Source organism: Rhinopithecus roxellana, chromosome 9, assembly GCF_007565055.1.
Source record: "Rhinopithecus roxellana isolate Shanxi Qingling chromosome 9, ASM756505v1, whole genome shotgun sequence".
Lineage (NCBI taxonomy): Eukaryota > Metazoa > Chordata > Mammalia > Primates > Cercopithecidae > Rhinopithecus > Rhinopithecus roxellana.
In genome coordinates, this window is record NC_044557.1 from 51827257 (window position 1) to 51840400 (window position 13144).

Sequence of the window (13144 nt, forward strand, 5' to 3'; positions counted from 1 at the left end):
CAATGAACTGCAGTACATAACCTTTGATAATAATAAATGACCATGTTAATAATTTTTATGTACTTACCATATTATACATGTTATCATTATTTCAGAGTGAACTACTTATAAAAGAAAAAGTTAACTATAAAACAGTCTCAGAAAGGTCCTTCAGGAGGTATTCCAGAAGAAGGCATTGTTTTCATAATATGCCAGCTCCATGCCTTTTATTGCCCCTGAAGGGGACAAGATGTGGAGGTAGAAAACAGTGATATAGATAATCCTGACACTATGTAGGCCTAGGCTAATGTGAGTGTTTGTGTCTTAGTTTTTAACAAAACAGCTTAAAAAGAAAAAGAAAGATAAAATATCAAAAAACATTTTCAATAAAAAAGCTTATAGAAGTAAAAGTTACAGTAAGCTAAGGTTAATTCATTATTTTAAAAATTATAAATTTAGTGTAGCCTAAGTGTGAAATATTTATGAAGTCTACAGTAGTGTACAGGAATATCCTAGACCTTCACATTCAGTCATCATTCACTCACTGATGCACCCAAAGGAATTTCCAGTCTGCAGCCTCCACTCATGGCAAGTGCACTACACAGGTGTACCATTTTTTATCTTTTATCTCATCTTTTTTTTTTTTTACCTTAGCTATCATTAGGCAACTCATGACTATTATTATTTGCTATACCACTATCATATCACTGGATAATCTGGGTTTGCTTGCAAAATTTTTTCCTACTGGCCCAAAAGGTACAGTAGATATTTTTGTTCATTTTCATTTTTACTTTATTACTTTGTGGATCAATCACCATACATGGGGTTAGTAATTGGAAAACTATGCACATTCTCCTGTTTGTTGTAACACATAGTATTGTTGTATTTTAAATTTAAAATCACCTTTAAAATTTGACTCATTTGCTATTCATACTATCTATAGTTTCTTTAATATTAATAGACATGTAAACAAACACAATATATGTTCTGAAACTGCAAAGTAGCGTAAGAAGCATAGTGATGGAAACATAAACATTTGGAACCAAATGTCAAGCAAATAAGTTCTATGGAAAATTGGATGCCCCACCATCTCCCTGTCACTTCTCTCATTCATGGTGGAGGGGAAAAGTGAATATTTAAGAAAATACTTTTCAGATTCTCAAAATCATTCTTGTTTTCAAGGTGAAGAGCCTAATTCTAGAATCTGTAAAAGTGTTTATGTTAATGCCAACAATAGTATTCTAGAGAAAAGAAAGATTAAAAACACAGATGCATCATTAAAATAAATCTCTGCTATTAAAGACAACATTAAAAACGACACATTTTCCTTTATTAAATGTTCAGTGAAAAATAAAACTCCATGACAAAAAAGAATAAAATGTTAAAAATAATCTTTAATTTTATCATCCAGAGATAACTGTACTTAACATTACAGTATTAGTCCTTTGAGAATTTTTATAAGTATATTTGTATATATGCAAATATATATACACACATGCATAGATACATGTGTGTATACATTATTTACATGTTATGTATATATATGTATTTATAGTTACAGATTAAAATCACCTAAATTGTAGATTTCACTTTCTTTCTTACCTCTGACTACATATATCATCACCCCAGAGACACTCAGTGCTTTCAGTTTCTTGTGTCCCTTTTAGGGATAATTTGTATCTGGGTATGAGTGTGTAACTGGATATACATAGGAATCTGGGTATAAGTATGTGTTCCCCAACTTCTTCCTCTTAAATAGCATGGTTTAAAAATTGCTCTGTACCTCACTTTAAAAATACATATCTTGGAGATTCAACCTCATTCTTTAAAATAGCTACATTGTATTACATTGGCTAGGATATGTCTAAGGCTAAGTTCCTCTTATTGGACATTTACATTGTTTCCAGTTTTCTGTCAAAAATGCTGAAATGACTGTTTATGTACACAGCCTTTGAATGCTTTTGAGAGTAAATCTTCAAAAAACCTTTCCCAGGCAAAGATTTCTGGTGATCAAATGTTTTTCTGAAATGTAGGAAAAATGCATACTCATACTAACAGAATCACAGTGCTAGTTCCCCACATTCTCACAAATGTAAGATACTATTAACCTTTCACCTTTGTCAGAATGAATTAAAAAAAACTCACTGTATTTTTAATTTGCATATACTTCTGTAAGTATGTATGAGTTACTTGTTATTCCTTAAAATGTATATGCATTTCTTTATCTTCATGTAATTTTTCAACTGGGTGCATTTCCTTTTTTTCATTTCTAAGCCTATTATAATTTTTTAAAGTAACACTTCTTATGTGTGTATTGCTTTTCAAGTGGATTCATAAATATTTTCAGCCATGTAGAAATGTCTATATTAAATGTTATTAAATCTATCAAGGTATTACAAACAGCTTTTTAATTCTGTAGCTTATTTAGAAACAACTCAATTTCAAAGTATATATACATATAATCAAAATAGAAAAGATTTTGCAAGTTTTCTTCTAGTACTTTTATGGCTTAATGTTTCCATTTTAAATAGTTGGTCCACCTTGGAATTTATTTAGATTTTCTCCCCTGACTCTATTCTGTTCATTTGTCCTATCTAGTAATCTCTAAATGTCATCCAATTTTAAATAAATTTGCATAACAGTAAGTTTTAAAATCCAGTAGTACAGTCTTTTGTATTTTTATACATTTATACTTTTCTATATAATATTTTATGTTACCTGGTTAAAAACTAAGGTGCTATTTTTATTAGCCATTTTGATTTTATCAAGTCTTCTTATAAATGAATATCATAATTTTCATTTATTCAAGTCTGGGGACTTTCAGTGGAATTACTTTTAAGTTTTAGAATAATCAGGGAAAGTAATTTTTTTTACAATACTGAATACTTCATTCAAATACATGGAAATTCTTTTCATTGCTTCTCTATTTTTATCTTTAAAATTATATATTTTGTTATTCTTTAAGATTTTGAATATTTCATGTTATATTTTCTCCTGAGTATTGGAATCAGACTGATTTAAAGATGGATACAAAGAATCAAAATTTTTAGTAGAGTGAATCTTTTAATCAAGAATAGGATACATCTTTCTATTTATCAAAATTGTATTTTTGTTCTACAATAAAGTTCTAATTTTTATTCAAGGAAGTTCTGCACATTTTTTAATAAGTGTAGCCCTAGATGTTTTATTTTATATTGCTATTGCGTTGAGATTGTTTCTTTTTCCATATTTTGGTGTTAATTAGGAGAAATTCATCTGCATTTAACAAAAAATATAAATACACTTGTTGAGTACAATGAAAAACTATTAGGAATAAAAACAAGAAATTCAGAGGTAAGCTGTCCATAGCTTGATATATGGGAATGAATTAACTTTTATGTCTCTCTTTCTCATATGATGTCAGATATAAATATGATAATCCATGTAAAACATATGAAAAAATCATCTTAGGTGCTTAATAGGTGTTATCTATATTATTATTCCAATATATGTGGAATATGCAACTTTTATCAATAATAAAAAATAGGATAAAGCTAGGTTAATAACTTGGACAAAAATTAAAATCTCTATTTATACCTTATACCAAAGTAAATTCTAGATGAAGTATAAAGATTTAAACTGAAAAACATTCCTGAATGCCAGGTGAAAAAAACATTAAAAATAATGAAGAATTCTGTAAGTTCACCGGTCACACAATTAACACATAAAAATTAGCAACTCTCTTCACAAAGAAATAAGCTTTAGAAAGTGTTGGAAAAACGGCTAGCTATCTAACCAACATCCACTCCCTCTCTTTCTCCTGTTAATAAATTCTTGATGTTTTCTGAGAGAGCAATTTGCACAATTTAACATTCCTGCTCACCCAGGCATCTTTTTAATCTAGGAGGGCAACAAAGCCCAGCCATAGTAAGGACACTAAGCATTTGTCTATTTTCCCTGACATGGTTACTATATGTTTCAATTTTGCCCCTTTTTCTTCTTTATATAATATGGAATATCTGGAGGGGCAACATCTATCCTGAAAAACCGAGTACTGAAAAATCAGTTGTGGTATGCAGGGAGTGGTGATTGATAGAGCTGGGATTACAAGGTTGGCATAAGACTTACAATTACTATCCTGTCCACAACACTGTCCATGAAACTGGCAATTACTGTCCTTTTACATGTAAGTTAGAATCTTAAAGTGTAAGGTCTCCCATCCCTAATTCCACTAAAGTTATGATTGGAATAATTTTTACTTTGTAGAATAATGTGGGAGAGTAATGCTTTTCCAATATTAAGTTTTTCCCATCCAAGCACTTGGTAAATCTCTCCATTTATTCAATTCTTTTAGATTTCCATCATTACAATTGTGTATTGTAAAGTCGTGTGTTGTAAAGTCTGTTGTTGCTTTTGTTTATACATACTGTATATCAGATCCACTTAATTGAGAAATAATTATGAAGTGATAATTGTACATAGTCTTCTAAGCACTGGGAACAGACAAGACAATCATGAACTTCTCTCATGAAGGTTAAATGCAGAGAAGACAGAGTTAGAAGTAAAAAGACTGTTTATTAAATACATATTTATTGAATGTTATGAATGTGCCAGGCTCTTCTAGTTAAGTGTAATCCAATGAATTATTCATTTATGTCAAAAAATATTTTCCATTTATATAGTCTATATAGTTATTAGATAAGTTATATTTTATTTTTTTCTATGGTTTAGGAAGTCTGTCTTAACAGTGTTAATAGTTTTAATTTTTTTCTGTTGATTTTCATGGACTTTTTCAGGTAGACTATCACCTAATTTGCAAATAATTACAGCTTTCACACCTATTTTATTTTAAAGATTTATACTTGTAAGACCGTCTTTTGAAAGATAAAATAAATAAATGCTTTTAAGAGATTGTGAAGACCTGGGTGAATGTTTAAATAACTTCACATAATCCACAAAGCACAATGATAATTACAACATAGTTAACTAAAATTTTAAAAAGGGAATACAAAGAATAAAGTCTAATTTTTGCTTTAAAGAAATACAAGAGGACAACAGTGGCACATTCACAAATGCCAAATTTGAAAGAAAAAATCAGAAAAGTGTTATTTTTTCAAAGTTCCTAAAATAAAATGCTTTTCATGTGCACTATAAATCTTGAAACAAAACTTTGCTTATTTATCTTGAATTAATGTAAAAGCATTTTGAAACATGAATTGTGAATATAAGTACTTTCTATGCAAAAATGTCAATATAAAAAGATAAATTATAACATACATAAAACACAGACAGAAAAACAGACATTTTTAACATGGAAAAGATTTGGATAGTATTGCTATGGAGTAAAAGGGTTTTTAAACTGAACCACAATTAATATAATTTCAGAAAACATTTTTTGCATGATTATAGGGAATTGTCTTGCCTTTATTAGAAAATTATACTAAAATAAAATGTACATAATAAAATATATCCTAAATTCCAAAATATGCACCATAAAGTATATATTAAATATTCTGTTTTATACCATTAAAAAATAATTTTACTGAATCCAAAACAGTATCCAAATATATGCTCAAAATATTTAAACTCACCCAAAAACAAAGTGACTGAGAAGAAAATTGGAAACTCAGGTGACTGAGACCATTCCTACTGACTAATACTTGCCTTTAATAGCTAAGAAGCCAGGAAATGTCAATTAAAACATTTAAAGGTTTCAAGGAAAAATTTTAAAGCATAATGGTAAATACAAATATTTTAGAAATCAATTAACATTGACATTATATGCAGCATTACATATAATTCTACCTGCTTCCTAAAATGTGTACTAAAATATTTAAAATACTATGATTTCATACTACAGGAAAACTTTATAATTCTCTGCTTTCGATGTCTTGGCAATTGCTCCCTTTGGTCTTATGTGATTCTAGACCCAATTACAACATGCTATTAATATTATTAGGACATTTCCTTGCAGTATGGAATTAAGTTGCGACTCAAAGTAATTTTCGATTACCCTGTGCTGTATGATTTCTGTAAGTATTCTTTTGTTTGTAAAACACTTTTTGGACTCTCTGCCAACAAAACAGCTTTTAATCATTCCATTGAGTAAAGTGATATGATATGAATAGTAACAAACTATTTCATTCACCTCCTTTATATCACGAGAATTATGGCCATATGCTGTAATTTTTATTCAGCTAAATGTTATTTTAAAAATAATTTCAAATAGTATCAGAATTTGAGTTAATTTATGTGATGGAAAGTTAAAAATGCTAAGTCTGCTTTGCTACATAAAAGCTACCATTTCCTGAGCTTACAATACATCTGTGATGGAGTTTATTAGCCATTATACAAATGAGGAAATTAAGATCAGATATACTTAGCAAATATTTGTCTACTATGTTCAGGACACTGTGTAATTCAGCATAGAATAAGATAGCTACAGTCTTTGTGTGGAGCATACGGCAAAGGGGATCTGACTCAAAGTCTATCTTTAATGTCAAAGAGTTTAAGGAAGATCTTATCCGAATGTAAAGAAAGACATACAACTATGCAACAGGAATAAGTTGTACCACTAAATTGAGACTTGGGAGAGAATTCTTATAAGGGCAAGAGAAAAATCCATCCCACTATATGGGGTTACAAGATGCCAAAATATATATGATCCATAGTTAACATTTTTGAAATTCTATACATATTGCAGTTCCTTTTCATATATCTAGACCAATCTAGACCTGTGAAGTGACAGTTTGGACAGAAATATAGATTGGTGAAAGCCTGCTGCTGCTCTACATACTGCAGTAGAAATCTGGAAAATAAGCGAATATTTGGTACTGACAGGGACAGGCCTGTAGAGCCACGAGTGTTTGAAATGTTCCAGAAACAACTGGGAGAAGTGTGGCTGGAGTTCAGTGAGTAAAAATGAGCAAAATAAGATAGAGGAGGTAAGATCAGAGAGGTATAGGGAAATGGGCTGATCATGTAGCCTTGTGAGCAAATGAAATAACTTTGGCTTTTATTCAAGTCAGGTATTGAAGACTTTTTAGCAGTGCAGTGGTATGATTTGATGCATCGTTTCACAGTGTCATTCAGTACGTAGTATTGACAACAGACTGAAAGGAGACAGCAAGGGAGGAAGCAAAAAAACTAATTTGGGGGATACTACAATAATTAAGATGTTATGGGATGTTTATGAAAGAAAACCACCTTGGCGAATGAAATTGAGCCATACTCTGTACCTACTAGAACAATGATTCTTCAGTAGAATTAAGAAGGCGGTCATAAATGAAGATGGTCCTATCTAAGAATAAACAGTGTATGATAAATGAACAGATGAGAATTAGACAAAGGAAAAAAACAAATAATATTTGTGTTGGCTTGACTTTTTTTGGGTAAATGATGAAATTCTTTCCTGACTCAGAGCCATGAGACTTGCTCTTGTAGATTAACTGGAAAGATGTTTACTATACTTCTTTGAATACTGTTCCACGATAGCTTTGCCTCTTCAAATTAACCTTTCTAGTTCTAGTGTAAAGCACTAGCCTTTGCTTATTCCTCTTAAAGAACTGGTCAGTAATCAAAAGCAACTATCCTTTCCTTTTGGACACTAAAGGAATTTCTAGTGCTGTATACAATTCTTCCTATTTCCAGCTTCAAAAGAATATAGTTACCACTATATGCATTCATGCATACATAGTGAAATATTGTGTACTGAAATACGTTCTGTACAACTTTGGCTAATTCTTGCCTTCTGCTTTTTTTACACAACTAAATAACTGAAATATTCAGTGTTCTTATCTTGTAGTCCAAAGGTGCTTTGAGAGTATTCATTTGAACAATCAGATCTTGCTGTTGTCAGTTTAGTTATAACCGCTTACACTCTTCAAGGAGTAGTATTAAAATCACCTTTTCTAGGGTAAGGACAAAGCTTCTTTGTTATTATTATTTTGTTTCTCTCTCCTTTGGCATTTTGTTTTGATTCTCATTTCCTTGGATTAGGTGGTTTACATTCTCTAAAGATTATAAAGCTGCATGGCTTAAATTTTTCATGCATAAGGACAGAATGGTATGTGTGTGTGTGTGTGTGTCTGTGTGTCTGTGTGTATGTATGTATAAACATATCCCACCTCCTACAGAAACACATGTCTAGGTGAACTCGCTTTAAATAAATGGATGCCTGGAAAGTGCAATGTAAATCAGATTCTCTGAGAAGAAGCTCACAACCAAAAAGCATTATGCTGAAAGTTCTACTATAAAGAAAGGCTTCTTTCTTACAAGAAAGCAAAATTATCTGATGATATTACCTTTTGCTTATATCTAGATTTTCTTATTTTTGGCTTAAAAATCACACATATAGAATTTACATAAATAATACTCATTGAAATCTTTGGGCAAGGAATAACAACTTACCAAAATAAAATGCTTCAAGGATTTCATTTAGCCTGGCTATCATAATATAAAAATAATATTTGCCACAGTTTGATTATGCAATTCTTACAATGACATCCCTATTCATTAGCACTGAGCACTATGAAGGTCATGTGAACCGATCTCCGCTCTGGAGAAGTAAAAATCTTGTTGAGGAACACATTTCAGTAAGAAATAGAGAAGACATAAATAAATAACACGCTAATTGAATGAATATAGAGAATATAAAAATCACTAGAGAGAATCCATCAGAGAAGATGGGACATCAGAAGATGCTGAGGATGGAACATTTGGATAGGCAGAGACTCAAGAAGCTATTCCCAGACATTAAAATTTAGGAGAAAATAAGTGTTGATGGGTAAGGGTTGAGGAGATGAAGACACTTCTAAATTGTGTAGAGTCTGTAATTAACAAAAGTAGAAAATCAACTTATATTAATAAGAGTGAGATCAAACAATAAGCAATACTAAAAATATTTGAAAAGACAGTCAATAAGGAGCAAAATATGAAAAATAGTGATGTATCTATTGAAGAAATGTTGAAATGGGAGAAAGGTCAGATATGGGGTAATGACATTAATTTAGAAGTAAAGGCAGTCTAGACTAAGTAAGTATGGAGGAGAAATTAGGAGACCAATCAGCTGTCATTGGCACTGAGAAACAGAATTCCAGGCTCTGTCATATGTAAGCATTCTCACACCCTTCTATGACATTCACAATTGGAACATCTGTGTGAAGCCCCTCACCCACGTGTCCACCTTGAAGACTAGAATGCAATTTGCAAGAAACCGAAGTGTAGCCTATTTTGTTCACTGCTACATAGCCAGTGCCTAAAATAATATCTACCATACAGTATGAATGCAATAAATATTTCTTGAATACTTACCATTTCAAAATATAGTTGAAAGTCTACTTTTCTTTTGAAACTTTTCTCAATTATTTCAGGTAACAAAGCAAAAAGTTTAGTGGGGAAAACATAGATTTTGGAATCAAGTAGACCTGTGTTCAGCCATTGACTACCTCTTAGAAGTGTTTCAATAACACTTTTCTGATTTTCAGTTTTTTAAATTTGTAAAACAGAATGTTATCTATCTTGCAGTATTTTTATGAGGTCAGAGACACATAATGGTTACCGAATCTATGACAACTATTAACTAAGAGTCAGATATCATGCAATCATGCTTTCTTTACATCTATCCAATGTTGCATATGTCTGAATTAAAAGATTATCACTTTATACTAGATAGTAACATGTCTGTTTTTTTCCTCCTCCATACACAAACCTATTGCTGCACCACCCACTTCTTTAAGGTGCCTAGAAAATTTGTCTCAAAATTCATTAAAACTCCAATCTCAGTAAAATTTCTTGTTTGATTAGACTTCAGTACTTCCTCTTTGTTTCATTGTCATCACTTTTACTCTTATGTATTAAAAGTATTAATGTTCAAGTTTGTCTTCATTCCTGAAATATGAGCTCTGCAAAGACAGGGATGCTAGTTTCTATTCACACAGTCTTGATGCCTAGGAAAGTATACTGGGCACACAGACACATTCTATCAAAGATGAGATAAAAACAAAAAGTATGAAATTATGTGACAAAACATTCACTAAGCAAATGGATATTACAAAGAAAAAAATGCCTATTAGAAGATGTTATCTTCCAGAGAAATTATTCTTAGAAAGAAAGCAATAATTCTTGGAATTACTGATAAAATGAAAATAGGGAAGATTTTAGAAACTCTGTCCTGTCAGGGATTTTGATAAAGGAATCCAATATAACCTCAGAGTTTAGGGAAGCATGCCTTACTTATATTTTTTATATACCTGTTTTGATATTGAAAGTAGCAGCTATTGCATTTCTACTTGAGAATCTGATCCATGCATTTTTTATCAGTTCCTGATTTCAGGAAACAGTGATCACAGGACTTTATTTTGTTAGTCAACAGCACTTACTACACTTTTACAATGTGCAGAGCAAAGAGTCTGTTGAAAGCGATCACTAGATATGAAGACACCAGTCTCGTCAGAAATCAGCAACCTACTTAGATAGACAGGAATAATGAAAAAATAATGTACCCAGAGTCAATTTCACATCATATTCTCAGATAAGGTTGATGCATTGGTGTTATTATTATGATATCAAGGTATAAAGCCTGCAATGTTGAAATTCTGCCAACCCTTCAGTTTTCATCAGGTGTCTTGTGGAACAAACAAGATTGCACACAATGACTAACAATATGAGTAACACAGAGTAACACAATGAGCAACAAAAGTAAGATTTTCTTTACTCTTTGAATCTAAATTTATTAAACTACTTGAAATAGAATGGCGATATCAAATTAAGTATTACAGGGCATTTATAGAGTTCAAAAATCTATTCATGTGCTTGAAGAAACACATTGATTTTTTCCTGGAAAGTATGATGCTTTTATGCATATTATATCAAATCCAGATCTTATTTTTCAACAAAGAAAATAGAGCATTTTATCTAGTTAAAATTATATGAAATCTGTATTTTTAAATGATAGCTTCTAGTAGACAGAAAATTACATAGGCAGTATGTAAGTAGAAGAGCATTTGATTATTTATTGATTTATGTCCACCAAAACTGAGAGCACATTATTTTATTTTAAAATAAATAATATTGGCAAAATGTGATTCTTTTAATACTCTACTACCAACATCCAAACTTACTTTCTTAATCTTTAAGACTGGCTTACAAATACTCGGGCGGGAAGTATTTTTCAGTATTATATTCACCTTCCAATATTATATAATTTACTTTTGATATACTGTTTATTTGTGTTATTTTCTGAGACCCCAACATTAAAAGTATTTTTGCAAATGTAAAATTAGTTTCAGCTTGTAGCCTTTAAAAAAATCATATAAATTAGTTAGATACAACTGCCTAACAACATCAAAACAATAACATATATATGTAAAGTCAAAATGATAGCCTCATAGAGAAGATTTAACTCAAATGGCTACCCGTGGACCCCAAACAAAATGATCAATACTCTTCCTGTAAAACAATGCTGTAGTGGTCAAATGAAATTACAGGGATCTCATAAAGATATGTAAACCAAAGATACAATAGCTGCAGTATGCCTGGAAGTGGCTAAGCTCCCAAGCAAATCATCCCTATTAGTTCCTATTCATGATTCAAATTATGCTATTTTATCTCTTCATAACATGCAGCATTTTTTTTTACCCTCACATTTTAGGCATTTTAGCTTCTGCTGACATAAATGCATTCCCAAAATAGAATGCTACAGCAATCTTCTGCTAGACATTTAAGCCCATTTGTGCATTTATTTCTTAAAATTTTTTTTTGAACTTTCTAACTGTGAGAGGGCTGGCAAGGTAATGTTAGAATGAATGAGAACTTGTTTTCTAAAGCAACACTAGACACTTGATCTACTGTTAAAAAAAAAAAAAAAAAAAAAAAATCACAGTCTCCTACCTTGAAAACAAACATCTCACGGCGAAGAATAGCTAGAGTGTTAAAGTTCCCATCACAGATGTTGGGTTTGGCTCCAGGATAGGAGGGTCTGCCGGTGGGAGGCCTAGGAGGTTTTGGCCTGTCATTCTTCCTTGGGTCAGCCGGAGGAATAGAGCGGTGAGGGGGCACTGTCGGTAGAGGTCTTGTAGGTGGAGGAATCTTGTCAGGTGGACCTTTTGAAAATATGAGGACAGTGCTTGGCTCACTTAAAACTGGAATAGAGCTGGAAAATATGCTACAGAGAACAATCACTTATCAGCAGAGGGCACAGACTAAGTGAACTAAGAGGTCTTTAAGATCATATATTTTCTGAAAAAAAAATAAAAAATAAAAAACAAATTATCTTACCCCAAAAAAACATTGCCAAGTCTATCTGAAACTGTCCTTATCATGCTAGATTCTGGATCCAGGTAGCTAGGTTTCCTTTGTTAATTTTTAATAATATTTTTCATAGCTTCACCACAGTTATTTTTGGGAAAGCTGCCTTCAGAACTTTTTTGGAAGTAGGTGGTATATAAATAATAAATAAATGAAAATGAATACTGGAGCCATGTAAGTAAGCTCCAACAAAGTGAATCCTAGATTTCGATAGATAATGATTCTATGAAAATATTTCCAAAAGATAAACATTAACTAAACAAAGTTTATTCTATCCAATGTGTCAAAATGATTTTATACTCTTTTATTGATTTGCACTATTTTCTTCTAACGAAATATTTTGACAAATTGCTGGAAGAGTGTTTCCTTTAAGTAGTGAATCTAAAATACCTATTGATTAAAATACCACCAGTAAAATATTAATGTGAAGAAGTATTTCTCAAAAGGGCTTCTAAATCAAGACAAAGTTTACACATGTAATTTGGTACAGATGTTAAGCATCATTCTCAAGAGATTCACGTTTTTTAAAAAAGATGTAAAGCTGTTTGCACTTAATATTTAGGTATGGGAAGAATATTCTTTTGCAGACCTTCAGTCTAGACTACTAATTCATGAGGTTATGAGAAAGAGACTTCTTTCAGTGAACTACTTAAGAAGAATTTCTGATGATACACACTTAGACATAGGATAGCTCAATTCAACAAAAGAGATATTTAGCTCTGAGTGAGACATTTCTCTCTTCTTGGTATCCCAGCAAACTAAAGAGCAGCATAAAAATTGACCTTTTTTTTACAAATCTAATTTAACCCTGAGAGAATACTTACCACTGAGTTATTAAAATTAAAAGAAAACAAATGAATGCAAAACGAATTAGTGAACT

The 13144-nt window shown here is 31.3% G+C and overlaps 1 protein-coding gene across 1 annotated transcript in view; it reads right to left on the minus strand.

Moving 5' to 3' along the window:
* Positions 1 to 13144, minus strand: part of MMP16 (matrix metallopeptidase 16) — a 288332-nt gene that overhangs the window by 65615 nt on the left and 209573 nt on the right. The window contains exon 6 of the mRNA XM_010371695.2: positions 11848 to 12059. Within this exon, the coding sequence (XP_010369997.1) occupies positions 11848 to 12059 (212 nt within the window). The remainder of the gene's footprint in view (positions 1 to 11847; positions 12060 to 13144) is intronic.